Raw genomic sequence first — 18399 nt, 5'->3', positions numbered from 1 at the left:
TACCAGGTTTCATTGAAACCAATGTCAGCTACACAGTAGTAATTTATAGGTCTTAAATATGTGCGCAATAAAATAGAACAGAAAGATATTAATATCAGAGACCAGACTAATATTAAGAATTTTAGGGAACCATTCATATCAATTGAAGCGACAATAAAGAACCTTATGACGTCACTGCGGGCGGTCACCGACCTACAGAATCCCTCTATCAAAGACCGTCACTGGGTAGAGCTTATGATGGCCACAAAGGTATGATATAATAATTTATGTTAAATGAAATTGTAAAAGCAGCTTCCTATTTAATGCATGTTATTATATTGTATTAATAGTTTAATCGCGCTTAAGCTTCCTTTGCCTTTTCATATATTACTACGTCATAGTTACTTAAATATCATACAGTAGAAGATAGATCATCGATAATATTTTGCTACTTCAAGTTTTTCGAAATCACGCTAATGTGTGCATGCACCACAGATATAGATCTAGATAATAGATCTAGATAGATACTGCATGCATATGTACTTCGCGTGCCATATCGCGTTCCCAAACGACGAGTAAAGCTCGTCTTTCGAAAGTTTGTTTTTAGACTGCTATCGGAATCGGACGTCAATCGAAATTTTAAAAATGCCTAATGCCTAATTGTGCCGTATTGAGCTGTAGAAATTCGAATAGAAACGTTGGCATAGATAACGGACACGTTTCTTGTCATCGGTCACAGTAAGTATGAAAAAAGTGGCATGCTCGTTTTCATACAAATGGACTATGGAGGGACGTGCGGTATCTATCTTGATCTATATGTGAGGCGTGCACTCTATTCAGCGGCCTAGTATGAAGTTGATCTACTGTTACATATTATTTATATTGTAACATTACGTTGTGTAAATACTAAATCATTATTTTATTTGTTCATGTAGAGAGGAGCAAAATCACCACCGCGAGAAAACGGGCGTACATCGTTCCATCCTTCATCCCATAGTAGAACTAAAGTAAAGCATCCCACAACATATTAGATTACTCATATATAAATACTAGAGTCTAAGGGGCTGTTTCACCACTTCCTGATAAAGTGTCGAATAGGCTTTCCACAACTTATTTGACAGATTCTTCACACTTTATCTGTCAAGTTATGCTATATTGAAAATAAAGTAAAAGATTACAACATGATTTCATAGATAACTTAGGTCTTAGATAAAGCAAACTAAAAGTGAAATATTTAAAATTATTATTTGTAGCTCATCATTATCATTTCAAATCTCATGCTTATAAAATTTTATATTAAAATATAAACACATTATGATTGAATAAATAAAATTTGTTACTTATAACATATTTGCTAACATTGCCTAGGTGAAATTCCATATCGACGACGACACGACCCTCGCGGACTTGTTGGCGCTCAACCTGCACAAGTTCGAGGAAGAAGTTAAGACGATCGTCGACAAATCTATTAAGGAGGCTGCAATGGAGAAAACTCTTAAGTATGAAAATGCATATATACTTTCAAAGAACGGGCAAAAATGTATCGGAAGTGTACCCACCACCAATAACTGTCAGAGGTCGTAGCTCGTCAGTATAAGCTCTTTCCTTGGCTATCATATTTTGTTAGTATAGTGGCCAGCCTCATACCACTGTAAGAGAAAAAGTTATAGCTACTTTTTTCCCACAGTAATATGAGACTGGCCCCCGTAATAACAAATGCTAGTCACAAAAAGAGCTTTCTAACGACATACGTCTCAGCGTTATTGGTCGTGGATACATTTTGCCCATCCTCCTTTGTGAATGTTGCTGACCCTAGTTTGGTTGCGCAAAAAATTGTTTCTGGCGCGGGAACCAGAATTTTCAGGGATAAAAATCTGACAAAAAATTATCGGAACTCAAAGAATGTCCATAGCAAATCTCACTAAAATAGATTCAATAGAAAGTAAGACATGGAGTATGTATAAGGTAGTATTATTATTAATCCATTATTTCCAAAACACCTTTTTACAGAGAACTGGAAGCCACGTGGTCTGTGATGGAGTTTGAGTACATCACTCACGACAGAACCGGCATTAAACTACCTAGAGCCAGCGAAGAGCTGGTGGAGACTCTAGAAGACAATCAGGTAAGTTAATAATATTTTTTATAAGATAAGGGGGCAAACGAGCAAACGGGTCACCTGATGGAAAGCAACTACCGTCCCCCATGGACACTCGCAACATCAGAAGAGCTGCTGGTGCGTTGCCAGCCTTAGTAATAATACATAATATATTATATGAAGAGTGATAATTTATTCACATAAATAAAAATGAAAATATAGCCCGATAACATTAAAACAATGTTTAAAATTCCCGTCCGATAGAATCAAGTACAAAATATGATGTCATCGAAATTCGTCGGATACTACGAGGAGGAGGTGACGGAGTGGCAGAAGAAGCTGGGAACAGCCGACGCGGTCATATCGATATGGTTCGAGGTGCAACGCAAGTGGCAATACCTCGAGAGCATTTTCGTTGGTTCCGATGATATCAGATCACAGCTACCTGACGATTCCAAGAGATTTGATCAAATCGATAAGACATTCAAGGTAAGTAGATTTAAGTGACTGTAGAATATTTTCAAAAGTTCATTTGTCGTGCTGGAATTCCGGGATAAAAACCATCCTTTGTCCTATCCTGGGTTTCGATGTATCTTCGTTTCGAATAAACCTAAATCGGTTTATCAACAACATACTATTACATTCTTACACATTATACCTATGCCTAGGAATTACTAAGAGACATAGGCACAACACCGAACGTCATCGTGGCGACGAATAAGCCCGGTCTACTGGAGGCGCTCGATCAGCTAATGAGTTTGCTCAACCTCTGCGAGAAGGCTCTCAACGATTATCTGGAAACCAAACGATTAGCATACCCACGATTTTACTTCGTGTCGTCGGCTGACTTGCTTGGTAAATACATGCCCACCTAATAACATATTACATAAGTAAAGGCCGCTTACGACTTTCAGATAGGCCGGAAAAATTACTAGAGGGCGCATAATCTACCAATAATGTACAATTACCTATAGCTACCAATTTAACTTGTGAGCGACCTTAGTAATAAGACTATTTAAATGAAGACTGGAATATTAACATTGATGTTGCAGACATCTTGTCAAATGGAAATAACCCACCGGCAGTGTGCCGACATTTATCCAAGTTGTACGATAATCTCGCGAAACTTGTATTCGCCAGCCCCAGCAGCAAACATGCTATTGAGATGATATCGAAAGAGAACGAGGAGCATGTACCGTTCAAAGCGCCATGTTGTGATTGTTCAGGAAAGGTAAGTAAACATTTTTATTGCCAATAATGAAAATCAAGAATGATGATCTGAATAATGAAAATCTGTAACAATACAGATGACCTTACCAAAATTAAAACATTTTTTATTCCAACACGGAAATCATACAAACGATCTTCGCTTACAGAGCCAAGCTCTAAACCATAAAACCGAGCCGTTGCCAGATACACTATCGCATGCTGCTCCTGTTTCAGGTGGAGGTATGGTTGAATCGCGTGACGGACTGCATGAGGCTGACACTCCGGGACATACTGGAGCACAGCGTGAGGTCGTACGAGGAGAAGGCGCGCGACGAGTGGGTGTTCGACTGGCCCGCGCAGCCCGCGCTCGTCGGCACGCAGATATGGTGGACCACTGAAACTAACCAGGCCTTCGATAAATTAGAAGAAGGTGTTTTGAAGGAAATTAAAATAATTTTTACAATATTTCTTAATCGACTTCCAAAAAAGAAGAGGCTACTATAAATACAAAAGTATTTTGTATGTAAGTATTATATTTGATGTGTTACTTTTAGGTTATGAAAACGCTTTGAAGGATTATCAAAAGAAGCAAATTGCTCAGCTCAACGCATTGATAGTTTTACTGCTAGGAGATTTATCAGTTGGTGACCGTCAGAAGATTATGACAATTTGCACCATAGACGTGCATTCCAGAGATGTGGTAGCAAAATTAATCACAGCCAAGGTAGAGACATCCAACGCGTTCCAATGGCAGAGCCAGTTGAGGTGAGTCGTCTTAAATAAAATTTATTGCGACCATGAGCTACCTGTCATTTTGTACGGGATTATGTAATTGATTATTGTTTTATTTGATACAGACACCGATGGGACACCAAACAGAATCACTGCTTCGCAAATATTTGTGACGCCCAGTTTTTGTACGATTACGAGTATTTAGGCAACACGCCCCGACTCGTGATAACACCGCTTACCGATAGATGCTACATTACCCTGACGCAGAGTTTGCATCTAGTAATGGGTGGGGCGCCGGCCGGGCCCGCGGGTACAGGAAAAACGGAGACAACCAAAGACTTGGGGAGGGCCCTCGGAATAATGGTTTACGTGTTCAACTGCTCGGAGCAAATGGATTACAAGTCCTGCGGGAACATTTATAAAGGACTTTCCCAAACGGGCGCATGGGGTTGCTTCGACGAATTCAACAGAATATCTGTAGAAGTGTTGTCTGTAGTATCGGTCCAAGTGAAAAGCGTATTGGACGCCATCAAAGCTAAAAAGAAGAAATTCGATTTCATGGGAGAGGTCATAACGCTTATACCTACCATTGGAATGTTCATTACTATGAATCCAGGATACGCCGGCAGAACAGAGCTACCGGAAAACTTAAAAGCACTATTCAGGTAACCATCCAAATATTTTTCATATAACAATATAATATTAATTCTAAGTACTTCCAATTTCCAAATTGAATTTTGTTTCACAGGCCATGCGCTATGGTGGTGCCAGATTTCGAGCTTATATGTGAAATTATGTTGGTAGCTGAGGGTTTCCAGGAAGCAAGATTATTGGCAAGGAAATTTATCACGCTTTATATGCTCTGTAGAGAACTGCTGTCCAAGCAAGATCACTACGATTGGGGGTTGAGAGCTATAAAATCTGTTCTCGTTGTGGCCGGATCTCTAAAGGTTGTAAACACTTGGGACTACGAAAACAATGATATGGTTTTTTTTTATTTTTAATGTCCACCGTTATTTACTTCTTGGTGTTTATTTTAGCGAGGCGATCGTCAAAGACCCGAGGATCAAGTTTTAATGCGGGCGCTACGAGATTTTAATATTCCTAAAATTGTGACGGATGATATGCCCGTGTTCATGGGACTCATCGGTGATCTGTTCCCCGCCCTCGATGTTCCCAGAAAACGCAACTTTGACTTTGAAAAGAATCTTATTGACGCTGCGGTGTCTATGAAACTCCAACCGGAACCAGGATTCATATTGAAAGTACGAATCATTTAATATTACCAAAATTTTTCTTGAAATTGACAACTTGACCACAATTTATCGGTTCTTTTAGATGGTACAACTGGTAGAATTGTTTGAAGTACGTCACTCCGTGTTCATAAATGGTTTCGCCGGAACGGGCAAGTCGATGGTTTGGCAGTGTCTTCATAGAACATACCAAATGTTGAAGATGAAGCCCGTTTACAACGACTTGGACCCTAAGGCTGTGACAAACGACGAGTTATTCGGAGTTATAAACCCGGCCACTCGTGAATGGAAGGACGGGTTGTTTTCCACAATCATGAGGGACATGGCCAATATGCCGGGTGATGGACCTAAGTGGATCGTATTAGATGGCGACATAGATCCTATGTGGATCGAGAGCTTAAATACATTGATGGACGATAACAAAGTAAGGATTCGTTATTTACACTCTGCTCCCTCTGTTTGCGTGAAAAATAGTATTGAATTTGAATCGCATATGAATTAATTTGAAATCAAATGAGTTTCAAAAATTATTTGTTGTAATCATTGTCAATAATACGTGTTTTGTTATGCCAACTTTATTCTACTGCACGGGAATATGTTAAAAATCCTATATGTGTCTCCTGGTTTTAAGCTAGCTCCCCTGCAATTTTCTTTCATAAATATACTTACTTATATAATTGATTTTAATTAAAATAAAGTAATTAAATTACAGGTGCTAACGTTAGCAAGTAACGAGCGAATCGCTTTGACGAAATCAATGCGTCTTTTGTTCGAGATAGCCACTCTGCGAACTGCCACACCTGCCACCGTTTCTCGAGCCGGAATCTTGTATATCAATCCACAGGACCTTGGATGGAATCCGTCAGTATATTAACTTCATTAAAATGCCGCTTAATGTTTTTTTTTCGAACTCTATAAATTTTTCTTTTTATCAGATTCGTAGCTTCGTGGATAGAGTCGACGCGGGACGATGAGTCCGAAAAGGCTATGTTGACTGTGATGTTCGACAAATACATCCCGGCCCTGCTGGAGTCGTGCAAGAAGTATAAGCGCATTACTCCGCTCAGTGAGCTGCAACAGATCCAGCTAACCTGCTACCTGCTGGAGTGCTTCCTCAAGAAGACTCTGCTGCCGAGCGACTGTCCTAAAGAATGGTGAGTGACAATTTCCTTGATGGCTATTCTCTAGTTTAGCAATAACCTGACGTTGACTGTTCATTCTTAGGTATGAAATATATTTCGTATTCTGTGCTGTGTGGGGATTCGGTTCTGGTCTCTTCCAAGATCAATTAGTCGATTGGAGAAACGAGTTCAGCAAGTGGTTCTGTAACGAGTTCAAGCAAGTAAAGTTTCCGACCTCCGGAAACGTGTTTGGCTTTTTCATTGATCCGGAAACGAAGAAGTTTGTACCGTGGGCTGAGAAGGTGGAATCTTTTGAGTTGGACTCTGATATACCTCTTCAGGTGTGTCTTATAGTCTTTAGTTTATTGCTTACAGCTTCCAGTCTGGTTGCATTCTTTAAACATATTGCTATTTCAGTCTTGTTTGGTTTCCACCTCGGAGACCACTCGCATCAGATTTTTCATGGACCTGCTGATTGACAAACAAAAGCCGGTGATGCTAGTGGGGACTGCTGGCAGCGGGAAAACTGTCAGCGTTGCCGCCAAGCTTGGCGCGCTGCCGGACACGTATGCGGTCACCAACGTTCCTCTTAATTTCTATACCACATCAGGTAATTACCAGAACCAACTTGAATTTGAAGACGTATTTCAATAATACATTGCCATGTCCGAACACATATTTTTGTTTTATAGAAATGATTCAGAAGGTATTAGAAAAACCGTTAGAGAAGAAGTCTGGTCGTAATTTCGGTCCCCCCGGTAGTAAGTTTATGATATACTTTGTGGACGATCTCAACATGCCCGAAGTTGACACGTACGGTACAGTGCAGCCGCACACGCTCATCAGACAATTTATGGACTATAGGCATTGGTAAGTATAGTATTTTAAGAAATATAATATGGTAATACTTTCTGATTAATGAGATTTTAATTATTGAGAGTTTTAGAAGAATCTGGAGTTGATATAAATTTATGATGCACCGTTTAATTTTGCAGGTACGATAGACAAAAACTGACACTAAAAGATATATCAAACTGCATGTTCGTATCTTGTATGAATCCCACCGCTGGCTCTTTCACGATTGATCCACGCCTACAACGACACTTCTGCACTTTTGCTGTCAGGTAATAGAAATGTATTAGTCATCTTAATTATTATACTACCTACATCACTATCCATTACATTATAAAATTATATTTTATTTTTATTAGATTTTTGTTTGAATATACTGCAAAAATGCCAATAATATAATAAGTAAGATTTACTGTTGTATGTAACTTTTGAAGTGCCAGCAATTGGCCATTATACAACATATCTCTCTTGTTATAGTTTCCCTGGATTGGATGCATGCCAACACATCTATCTGCAAATTCTGTCGCAACATTTGGCCAGCCCCCTCAACAAGTTTAACGTCGGTGTTCAGCGTTACGCCGAAACTTTGGTCGACGCGGCGTTGGCACTTCATACGAAGCTGGCGTCTACGTTCTTGCCAACAGCCATCAAGTTTCATTACATTTTTAATCTCAGGGATCTCGCTAACATCTTTCAGGTACTGTAAACTCTGCTTTATGTCTACATCTCTACAATATTATATTGTTCGAAAATGTAACCCCGAAAGAAGTCAAGTACTCATTCAAAATTATTGCGCATACAGCATACTGCAGTCGAGCTTTTTTATTTTCTTCCGGTTGTATTACACTGTTTTTAAAATGCAGCCTTATCCCTTCTCTCAGTTCATTTACAACTCAAAAAATATAAATAAAACCAAAGTTTATGTCATTTTCTTGAATTAAATTTGATTCAGGGCATACTGTTCACGACGGGTGATGCTATCAAAACTACATCGGAGTTGGTCCGGCTGTGGATGCACGAGGCCACGCGCGTGTACTCCGACAAGCTCGTCGACGCCGCCGACAACGAGACCTTCGGCAAACTCGTCTCCGATATCATCAAGAAGACCTGTGAGGTAACTATTGACTTTGATGAAAGTCGTTTTCTGTTGTTTTAAATAACGCCTTCTTTAGGTATAGGCGAATATTCAAAGTTTTTACACATTTTTTCCCGCTGTACACTTTTTCCTATCTTTTCTCTTTTCTGTTATTTTCCGTTCTTTTCTCTCTTATTGCGCTTTATTTAGGTTTGTGGCAATTTTCTATAAAGTTTTATTTTTTGTAATTAATTTACAATTTCTCAAGTTTATGAGGTCCTACTTTGGACTGTTAATTTCTTAGAATTTAGATAAATATTACAATTTTTTAGTAATTGGATGCGGGTATAATTATTTCACATTTTAGGAGTACGATGAAAACGTCGTGTTTGGGACGCCTCTCATTTATTGTCACTTCGCTGAGGGCATCGGCGATCCTAAGTATAACCCGATAAGGGATTGGCCACATATAAAAGCTCTGTTGGATGAGTCCTTATCCTCCTACAATGACCTCATCGCTACTATGAACCTTGTTCTTTTTGAGGATGCAATGTATCACATTTGCAGGTAAAGTGTATTTTATAGCTCTATATTTTGATAAACCAAATAATGCCAAGCCAAATGATCGGCTAGGTGCGATAGCTAAGCAAGCGGCTTTTTCTGATCAATTATTATCTGCGCCTGTAAACTTTAATTTTTTTTTCATAAATCTGAAACTGATATTGTAGAATAAACCGTATCCTGGAGGCGCCGCGTGGCAACGCGCTACTGGTGGGCGTGGGCGGGTCGGGCAAGCAGTCACTGTCCCGGCTCTCCGCTTTCATATCCTCGCTCGAGGTCTTCCAGATACAGCTGCGCAGGGGATACAGCATCAACGATCTTAAATTGGACCTAGGTGAGATAGTTTATTCAAGGTTTACCAACTTCTACAATAGACATATTAAAAAAAAAACATATTTTCTCTACTAAAAACAAAACAAAAATTAATACGTCATTATTCAATTTAAAAGATTGAGAGTGATATATTATTATGTTCCGGTGACGTCACTTCGTTTTGCAAGTAATAATTGGTTATTTCATTGTAATTTCTTGTCGCACCATACTAAATCTTTTAGATTTCTGTGTCTGAATTGAACTATTTTAAAAGTTTATATCGAGGAATGTACTATTTAAAACTAGTGTGAATGTAGACGAATCACATAAGACGCTTATATTTTCTACAGCTGGACTCTACGTAAAGGCCGGTCTAAAGAACATCGGCAACATGTTCCTCATGACGGATGCTCAGGTGGCCGACGAGCGTTTCTTGGTGCTCATAAACGACCTCCTCGCTTCCGGGGAAATACCCGATCTCTTGGCCGACGACGAGATAGAGAATATTATTAACGGTGTGCGTAGCGAGGTATGTTATCTTGTTTGATCAAATCAATCTAACACTTAAAAGTCAAAACTGGATTTTAATAGAACTTAAGAGGTTCTTAATCTTAATTACTATATAACTTAAATTTTTGTTTAGACAAAAGCGACTGGAGTTCCAGATACACGTGAAAATTGTTGGCGATTTTTCATAAATCGAGTTCGAACCATGTTAAAGGTATTTCAGTAGTATTGAGTTTTACATCTTATTTTGATTTTCGATTCCTTTAAAAATGTAGATTGTAGAAATTTAAATATTTAAGCTGATTATGAATACCAGGTTCAATCTTGAGATTTCTTAACCGAAGATTATCTTTTCGGGGGCGTTACTGATTGGTAAACTTTTTGACGTCAGCCAATCAAAATCGTTACTGAATTATTAATCTCTTGTGAAATAACTTAGAAACTGAGCATAAGTCGATATGAGGTTTCATTCTGGTACTTTAGGTGGTGCTATGTTTCTCGCCGGTGGGCGCGACGCTGCGGGTGCGCGCACGCAAGTTCCCCTCCATCGTCAACTGCACCGCCATCGACTGGTTCCACGAGTGGCCGCAGGAAGCGCTGCGATCCGTTTCTAAGCGATTCATCGCTGAGGTGGAATCGTTACCGGTAAACTGTGTTGGATGATATTAAAAAATCTGATCGCGGGATAGAACATTTTTTTAAATATCTTGTTTCCATGCTTCTGCGTTCGTCCCACAAATTAAATATAAATGGCGAGAAAATGATGTTTTTGTGGTCGAGTAAAACAGACAAGACTTTCTCAAAACTCAATCTGTGGACTCGACTTTAGTTGATAGTTCCCAAACTATCAACTAAAAGTCGAGTCCACAGATTGAGTTTTGAGAGTATCGAAAAAAATTGACATAAAAATTTTGGAGTTCATAAAATATAGGTGATCTTTACAGGCCGATCTAGTAGAGCCGGTGTCGAACTTCATGTCCCACGTGCATCAGAGCGTGAACAAGATGTCGGCGGTGTACTACCAGAACGAACGCCGGTACAACTACACCACGCCCAAGACGTTCCTCGAGCAGATCGCGCTATACGGCAAACTGCTCAACGAGAAGACCACTAACTTGAACATGACAATTACAAGGCTAGAAAACGGCTTAGAGAAACTTGCCTCTTGCGCGGCTGATGTCGAAGTCCTCAAAGTAAGTAAAATTACAATTTGTAGCCATGTATTTAAATATTTGTGCACTCGTTGTTATTTGACATTCTCATTCATAGGTAACGTTAGCTGAGCAAGAACAGATATTAAAAGTAAAGAACAAAGCTGCAGAAGAGCTTATCGAAGTAGTCGGAGCCGAGAGTGAGAAGGTGTCAAAGGAGAAGGCTTTCGGTAAAAGAAATTAATCATTAAATAGTATATAGAAATCACAATAAAGGTCAGTGGAGACGTTGTCGAGACAATAATTAATTTTATTGGTTCTAAACCTGGCATTAAATCTCACAGCCGCGGAGGAAGAGAAGAAGGTGAAAGTGATAGAGGAGGACGTGACGATAAAGGCGAAGATCTGCGCGGACGACCTCGCCAAGGCCGAGCCGGCGCTCATCGCAGCACAGGAGGCCCTCAACACGCTCAACAAGAACAACCTCACGGAGCTCAAGTCCTTCGGCTCGCCGCCCGACGCCGTCGTCAACGTCACCGCCGCGGTGCTGGTGCTGTTCTCCAAGAAGGGCAAGATACCTAAGGATAGATCTTGGAAGGCTTGCAAGGTGAGATTGTAATGCTTAATGAGATGTATTTGATGTGTGTGTAGTAGGTAATTGATTTTAGTGAATGTGATTGGCGTTTAATTTTTTCCCATAGCTCATGATGGCGAAGGTGGACCAATTTCTATACGACCTGGTTTACTACGACAAAGAAAATATGCAAACAGACGTCGTTAAGGTTAGTGTAAACAAATTATGTGTTGCGTATTATCACTTTAACTATTAATGAGCATTAACAATATCGCACTTCCCGTAAGACAACGGAAAACATTTTAAAAAGGACTAGCACTTATACCTTTATCTTACCGAAGGCACGGTTTTATTATGTCAATTTACTAACATAAATGTTCAGGCGGTGGAGCCGTACATCAGCAACCCGGAGTTCAACCCGGGGTTCATAATGTCGAAGTCGGCGGCGGCGGCGGGGCTGTGCGCGTGGGTGATCAACATCGTCAAGTTCCACGAGGTGTACGTGGTGGTGGAGCCCAAGCGGCGCGCGCTCGACGCCGCCAACGCCGAGCTGAAGGCCGCGCGAGATAAACTCGCCGCGCTCACTGATCAGATCAAGGTACGCCCCACAACATTCCTACTATGGGCTCCCACATATAACTTCGAATTTGCATCGGATCGCAAATAATATCTGCAATAAAATCCATACTAATATTATAAATGCGAAAGTGTGTCTGTCTGTCTGTTACCTTATCACGCCGTAACCGCTGAACCGATTTTGCTGAAATTTGATATGGACATACTTTGAGTCCCGGGAAAGGATATAGGATACTTTTTGTCCCAAAAAATGTACGGTTCCTGCGCGGTAAACGAGTTTTGGCGCAACGGAGTTGCGGGCGACATCTAGTTCATAATAAAAATGTACATTACGATGCGATGCTATGCGGTATGCGAATTGGCAGTTTTGTGTGGGATCCCTATATTTTTAATCGCAAACCACAGTGGAACTCAGTGCCGACAACAGTGTGCGAAGCGTTGCTATACAGGGTGTAACAAAAACAAGTGATAATAGATTAGGGTGTGTACGTGTTCCCTGTAGAGAGTTCTCTGTGAAAGTAGCAGCGCTGAAAGACCAAAAAATTTTTTCACTTTTGTATGGGGAAACTCGTGACGCTCGGGCCCTTGCCCATACAAAAGTGAAAAAAAATTTTGGTCTATCAGCGCTGCTACTTTCACAGTGAAATCTCTACAACGAACACGTACACCCCCTACGCACCCTAAAGTATTATCACTTGTTTTTGTTACACCCTGTATATTTTGGAACATTCAACGTTGAGCAGTATGCTGTATAATGCGCTCTAAAGCGGCAATGGATAAACAAAATTTATTCGCAAAATCTGATAATCAAATAGTTTATTTTATTTTTTTTATTTTTATTTTATTTAGGTAACAAACAGCCATTATACAAAAATGCTTAAATATAAGTTTACAATCAAGCCTAAAGTACCATTACTTAATATAAAACTAAACACATATTATGGTGAATTCGTAGCGTTGAGTCATTAGAACACATTGTGTATTACATTCAAGTTTAAAGTAAGTACTTAATATATGGCAATATTACAATAATAACGCCTTATTATAATAATAACACCTTACAATATATTATTGTACATATAAATGTTTACAGCTGTATCTAACATGAGTCTAAAATTATTGTATAATCAAATCACGCACTTTTGATTTATATGATAATAAGTTGTTGCAAAATATGTCAACAGTGTTCAAATTTTTGTTAAAGTGGTCACAAGCACGACGAACAAAAGAGTTTTTTGAGTAGTTGGTTCGTGAGAGAGGGATATGAAATGTATTCTTTAATCTTGATAAAAAGTTTGGGATTTTAAAAGAAATATGTTCTAATAATGAAGATGAATCAATATAATTGTGTATTATTTTAAATAAAAATATAGCATCTAAATATTGGCGCCTCATTTGTAATGGTTGCATGTTATGTCTCAATTGGGATGACTTGTAATCACAGAATTTAGTATTAGTTATATAATCTAATGATTTTAGAAATTTATTTTGGATTTTTTCAATTCTTGCAATGTGTATTACGTATTGAGGGCTCCAAACCATGCTTCCAAATTCTAGAATACTACGTACATAAGCATAATATAAAACTTTTAAAGTTTCGGGATTTTTGAAGGGTTTACCTAGACGTAGAATTAAGCCTAGTTGTTTATTTATATGCTTTCGACACAATAGTGTCTATGTGGTAATTAAAATGAAGTTTGGAGTCAACGATCACACCTAAATCGCGTATTTCATCAACGCGTTTGATTTTGTCAAAACAAATAGGGTTATGTCTGCGCGTAAACGAGATAGTGTAACATTTGTCGACATTAAGATAGAGTTGATTAGTGTTACAGTTATATTTAAAGTTATTAATATCTGACTGAAGTTTCGCGCAGTCAGAAAGAGACTGTACAATTCTGAAAATTTTTGTGTCATCAGCAAATAAAAGGTGACAAGAATCGTTTAGTGAGCATCCTATATCGTTTATGTACAGCGTGAAAAGAAATGGCCCAAGATGGGATCCTTGTGGAATTCCTGATGGAATTGCAAGGAAACTTGATTGAAAACCTTTAATGGCAACGGCCTGACTCCGATTTCTCAAATAGGATTCAATCCACCTAAGTAGATCATCGTGTATACCGATCCTTGACAACTTGTTTAATAATAAATTATGATTAATTTTATCAAAAGCTTTAGAAAAATTGGTAAACACGGCATCTACCTGGCATCCAACATCAAGAGCATTAGAGATAAAAGTTGTGTAAGAAACAAGGTTGGTGTTTACACTTCGGCCGCGAAGGAAACCATGCTGTTCGATCCCTATATGGTGATGGATTTGGCTTGCAAGTTCATCAGCAATAATTTTTTCGAATTTTTTTCCAAATATATTTAATTTAGAGATGGGTCTATAATTAACGATGTTACTTTTGTTACTACTTCCTTTAGGTATTGGTGTAATTAGAGCTTTTTTCCATATATTTGGGAAGTGACCCTCACTAATTGATTTCTTATATATGATTGTAAGAGGCAGAGGCAGTTCCTTGTACAGTTTTGTTATTAACATGGGGTGAATATTATCACAGCCTGCACCTTTATGTACATCTAATTGTTTTAAGAGCTTACTAACTAAGGTTTGTGAGATATTAATTGAATTTATATTAACCGGACACATGTTAGATTCATTTAAATCCAAGTTATGATGCATTTGATTACTAGAAACAAATACAGAATTAAAGTAAGTGTTGAACATGTCACAAATTTCATGAGTATCAGCAGAAGATCTGTCACCATATGTTATGTGGTTAGTAGGTATGTTATTTTGTGAAAATTTTGATTTTATAAATGTCCAAAAATATTTAGGAGAAGTTGAAATTTTTTCTTCTGAGTATGAAATAAAGCTGTGGTAACATTCATTTTGTAGTGTTTTTTCTTTTTTGCGTAAAGATATAAACTCTACTTGGTCTAGGCTATTGCCATATTTTTTCCATCTCGAATTATTTTTTTCTTTTTTGCGAATTAATTTAATTAAAGCTCTAGAGTACCAGGGAGCATATCTGTTATTAATACTAACTAATTTTTTGGGAACAAATTTATCTATCAATTGGTATAAAATTTTGTAAAAATGTGCTACTGCACTTTCTGTATCAAGATATTGTAGTTGCTCAACCCAGTTTATATCCAAAAGACTACTACTGATGCTTTCAAAATCTGCCATGTGATAGATATGTTTCAGACGGTCTTTATCCTTTAAATACAATACTGAGGTTAAAGTAAAATTTATCTCGAGCGATTTATGGTGATCATCTTCGGGTGTAAGTGGTGAAGAACATGCAGTAACATTGCAGTTATGATTGCTCAAAACTAAGTCAAGAATTCGACCATTTGTATTAAAACAATTATTGTATTGTGACATATTACAAAGATTCATAAAGTCGGATAAAAGCATAACTTTTTTGTCATTTTTTGGGTTAAGTAATCTAATATTTTGTGAATCATTTGAAGACCAGTCTGCATATGAGATGTTAAAATCACCTAGTATGAGAAAGTTACAATTATTACCGTTTCTGAGTATTAATTCTTGTACTTTATCGAAGTAATTTTGAAGTGAAAATAAATGGTTATTATTGTGAGGAAAATAACAACATGCAACATACAAGAGTTGAGGTGTGGAGCTGCGGGGAGCAGGTTGGGCTCCGGTGCTAGTAGTTGTCAGCTCAATGCTCAACCTTAATTCCTCGGATTCCATCGTGGATCATAGATGGTCAAGTCTCCGCACAACTAATTCCTTCTTGTAAGCTATTAATATACCGCCTCCCCTTACCTTGTTAGAGTGAGGTTTATCTCGCCTATATACATTGTAGTTGCTGAAAAAGTATTCTGCATTATCAAAATCAGGAGTGAGCCATGTTTCAGTTAAACATATTAAATCATAGTCTGTGTGTAGGACGTTAGCAAGAAAGGAATGTGACTTAGTTCTTAACCCTCTCACATTTTGGTAATAAATGCTAAGAGATTTAGTTTGTGACATTATAATATATAAATATTTTTATTTAAATTAATTTGTATAAAGGGCAAAGTAGTAAACGTTTTGCAACCAAGTATACAACTATAACTTAATATCAGCTGTTGAAATATTTTACTAATTATAAGTAACAATACATTTATTATGATGAATTGTGACTTATGCAGGGTAGTAAAATAATACAAATAAATATTTTGTTTCATGTTTAAGTAGATATAGTATGAAAGTGGTGATTCAATTCTGTAATAAACAAATTTAAAGTCGAGTAACAGTAAATTTGATACAAAAGACACAAGATGACATTTTGTAAGTTGTTCACAATAGAAAGTATTAATTATATTATGTTTATTTTGTAAGTAGCATAGATTTGAAACATTAGAAGAATAACATATTGTATCAAAATGTTCATATTTAAGTGTGACAATAGAATATTGTGTTAAATGCAAGGTATAAAGGATGAAAAAGTCATTTAACCTTTAAAAAATCAGATTCCTTAGAAATACGGAGAATACCTGAGTTATCGCTTTTCCTCATAAATATTTTACTGTCTTTCACCCATATATAAGAATAGTTATATTTCACTTTTAGTTCACGGGCACGTTTTAACAATAGTTTGTTAGTCGGAGTCAGGTGATCGTTCAGGAATAGGCTGGAAGCTGTAGGCCTACTACGAAATTGTTTTGAGACTCAAATAATCGGACGAGAATGCCGCGTCCTGCTCTAACAACGTCATTTCACGTTTGTTAGAGTGGGATGCGGCATTCTCGTACGATTGTTTGAGTCTCAAAACGGTTTCGTGGTACGGGCCCTGGGCCGGGGATCCCGATGTCCGCTGTCGTCAGGCCGCGTCGAGCTCGCACCGCCGCCAACAGCTGATTTTTTCGCTGCCGTTGTGTGAATCGTATGATAATGGATGGATGGCGAGCTGGTTGTTTGCTCCCTTGACTTTGGTCTCCGGAACCGGTATGAATGTGAGGACGAACGCGATGGATAGTGTCCACATCAGTATCCAGCAGTGTGAAACCTACTAGTCTGCACAGGTCGTTGAATATCTTGGTAACATTTTCCCCGCTCCGAGTAGGTATTCCTGAAAGCTCCAAATTGTTTAAACGAGAGAATTGATCTTGGAGGTTATTTTGTGCAGTTAACTCCAATATAGTTTCGTTTGCTTGATCGAGGTTTTTTTGCAAAGCATTGATAGTAGGTATGTTTTGTTCCACTGAAGACAGTCTTCCTTCTACACAATTAAAGCGAAAATCTAAATCGTTCCATTTTTTATGGAGATCTTGAATTCCTTGAACGGTATTTTGGATATCCGTTTTTATGGTGTTAAATTCTATTTTCAAAATTTTAAAGTCCTCGCGAAACGACTTTATTTCTTTGAATAAGTCAGCTAGTGAAAGGTTGTCCGCAGATGTTTGAGTTTTGCACGCAAAACACCGCCATGTTGCTTTTTTCTCAGTCCCCATTTTGCGATAACTATTTTCTGTTATTCCGGCGCAGGAATAATGATAATCGCCATTACATTTGACACAAAACACTGAGTCTACTACAGTTTCAGAACACTTTACACAAACCGGCATTATTATTATTAGGTACAGCGTTCGTAAATAAATCTGAGAAATAAATTGACTATGCGCTACGAATCAGTGTACAACTGTGTGTTTTTCAAATAGTGAATCACTAATTGATGATTGATGTTTATACGTGGGAGAGCCATACTTCGGCACGAATGGGCCGGCTCGACCGGAGAAATACCACGTTCTCACAGAAAACCGGCGTGAAACAGCGCTTGCGCTGTTTTTCGCCGAGTGAGTGAGTTTACCGGAGGCCCAATCCCCTACCCTATTTCCTTCCCTACCCTCCCCTATTCCCTTCTCTTCCCATCCCTACTCTCCCCTATTACCCTATTCCCTCTTAAAAGGCCGGCAACGCAACTGCAGCTCTTTTGATGCTTCGAGTGTCTATGGGCGACGGAAGTTGCTTTCCATCAGGTGACCCGTTTGCTCGTTTGCCCCCTTATTTCATTTTAAAAAATGTTGGTTATTTTTATAGGTGCCTTGTAAACAAAGCTTACTTAAAAAGTTATAAAATACACAGGAATTAGAAGAAAAACTAGAAGTACTCCTAAAAGCTTTCCAAGACGCAGTCAACGAGAAAATGAAATGTCAAGCTGAAGCGGACGCCACCAACTACACGATTGACTTAGCCAACCGACTTGTAAATGGGCTGGCTTCAGAGAAAATAAGGTAGAGTTTGATTCGAATTCGAATGTAATGACTAAAGACCCAAACAAATCATCTAAGAACCTTTAGAGATCACAATTTAAATCATTTCTATTAGATGTATCGACAGCACTGTTAAAGGTTATGCATATTAATTAAGTTACATAATTA

General features: G+C 38.3%; 1 protein-coding gene across 1 annotated transcript in view; it reads left to right on the top strand.

Moving 5' to 3' along the window:
* Positions 1 to 18399, top strand: part of LOC121725964 (dynein beta chain, ciliary-like) — a 64636-nt gene that overhangs the window by 32185 nt on the left and 14052 nt on the right. Inside the window, exons 30-60 of the mRNA XM_042113165.1 lie at positions 126 to 249; positions 1348 to 1478; positions 1990 to 2104; positions 2342 to 2566; positions 2746 to 2932; positions 3130 to 3308; positions 3521 to 3716; positions 3841 to 4051; positions 4144 to 4683; positions 4767 to 4968; positions 5059 to 5283; positions 5357 to 5695; positions 5984 to 6132; positions 6207 to 6425; positions 6496 to 6733; positions 6810 to 7002; positions 7085 to 7262; positions 7388 to 7516; positions 7722 to 7941; positions 8197 to 8358; positions 8687 to 8886; positions 9048 to 9214; positions 9543 to 9721; positions 9836 to 9913; positions 10183 to 10344; positions 10644 to 10892; positions 10969 to 11080; positions 11195 to 11457; positions 11552 to 11632; positions 11807 to 12022; positions 18104 to 18252. Of these exons, the coding sequence (XP_041969099.1) occupies positions 126 to 249; positions 1348 to 1478; positions 1990 to 2104; positions 2342 to 2566; positions 2746 to 2932; positions 3130 to 3308; positions 3521 to 3716; positions 3841 to 4051; positions 4144 to 4683; positions 4767 to 4968; positions 5059 to 5283; positions 5357 to 5695; positions 5984 to 6132; positions 6207 to 6425; positions 6496 to 6733; positions 6810 to 7002; positions 7085 to 7262; positions 7388 to 7516; positions 7722 to 7941; positions 8197 to 8358; positions 8687 to 8886; positions 9048 to 9214; positions 9543 to 9721; positions 9836 to 9913; positions 10183 to 10344; positions 10644 to 10892; positions 10969 to 11080; positions 11195 to 11457; positions 11552 to 11632; positions 11807 to 12022; positions 18104 to 18252 (6018 nt within the window). The remainder of the gene's footprint in view (positions 1 to 125; positions 250 to 1347; positions 1479 to 1989; positions 2105 to 2341; positions 2567 to 2745; positions 2933 to 3129; positions 3309 to 3520; positions 3717 to 3840; positions 4052 to 4143; positions 4684 to 4766; positions 4969 to 5058; positions 5284 to 5356; positions 5696 to 5983; positions 6133 to 6206; positions 6426 to 6495; positions 6734 to 6809; positions 7003 to 7084; positions 7263 to 7387; positions 7517 to 7721; positions 7942 to 8196; positions 8359 to 8686; positions 8887 to 9047; positions 9215 to 9542; positions 9722 to 9835; positions 9914 to 10182; positions 10345 to 10643; positions 10893 to 10968; positions 11081 to 11194; positions 11458 to 11551; positions 11633 to 11806; positions 12023 to 18103; positions 18253 to 18399) is intronic.

The sequence above is a fragment of the Aricia agestis genome, chromosome 4, assembly GCF_905147365.1.
Source record: "Aricia agestis chromosome 4, ilAriAges1.1, whole genome shotgun sequence".
Lineage (NCBI taxonomy): Eukaryota > Metazoa > Arthropoda > Insecta > Lepidoptera > Lycaenidae > Aricia > Aricia agestis.
Note: the sequence above shows the minus strand (reverse complement) of the source record. Positions and strands in the feature narration are given on the sequence as shown.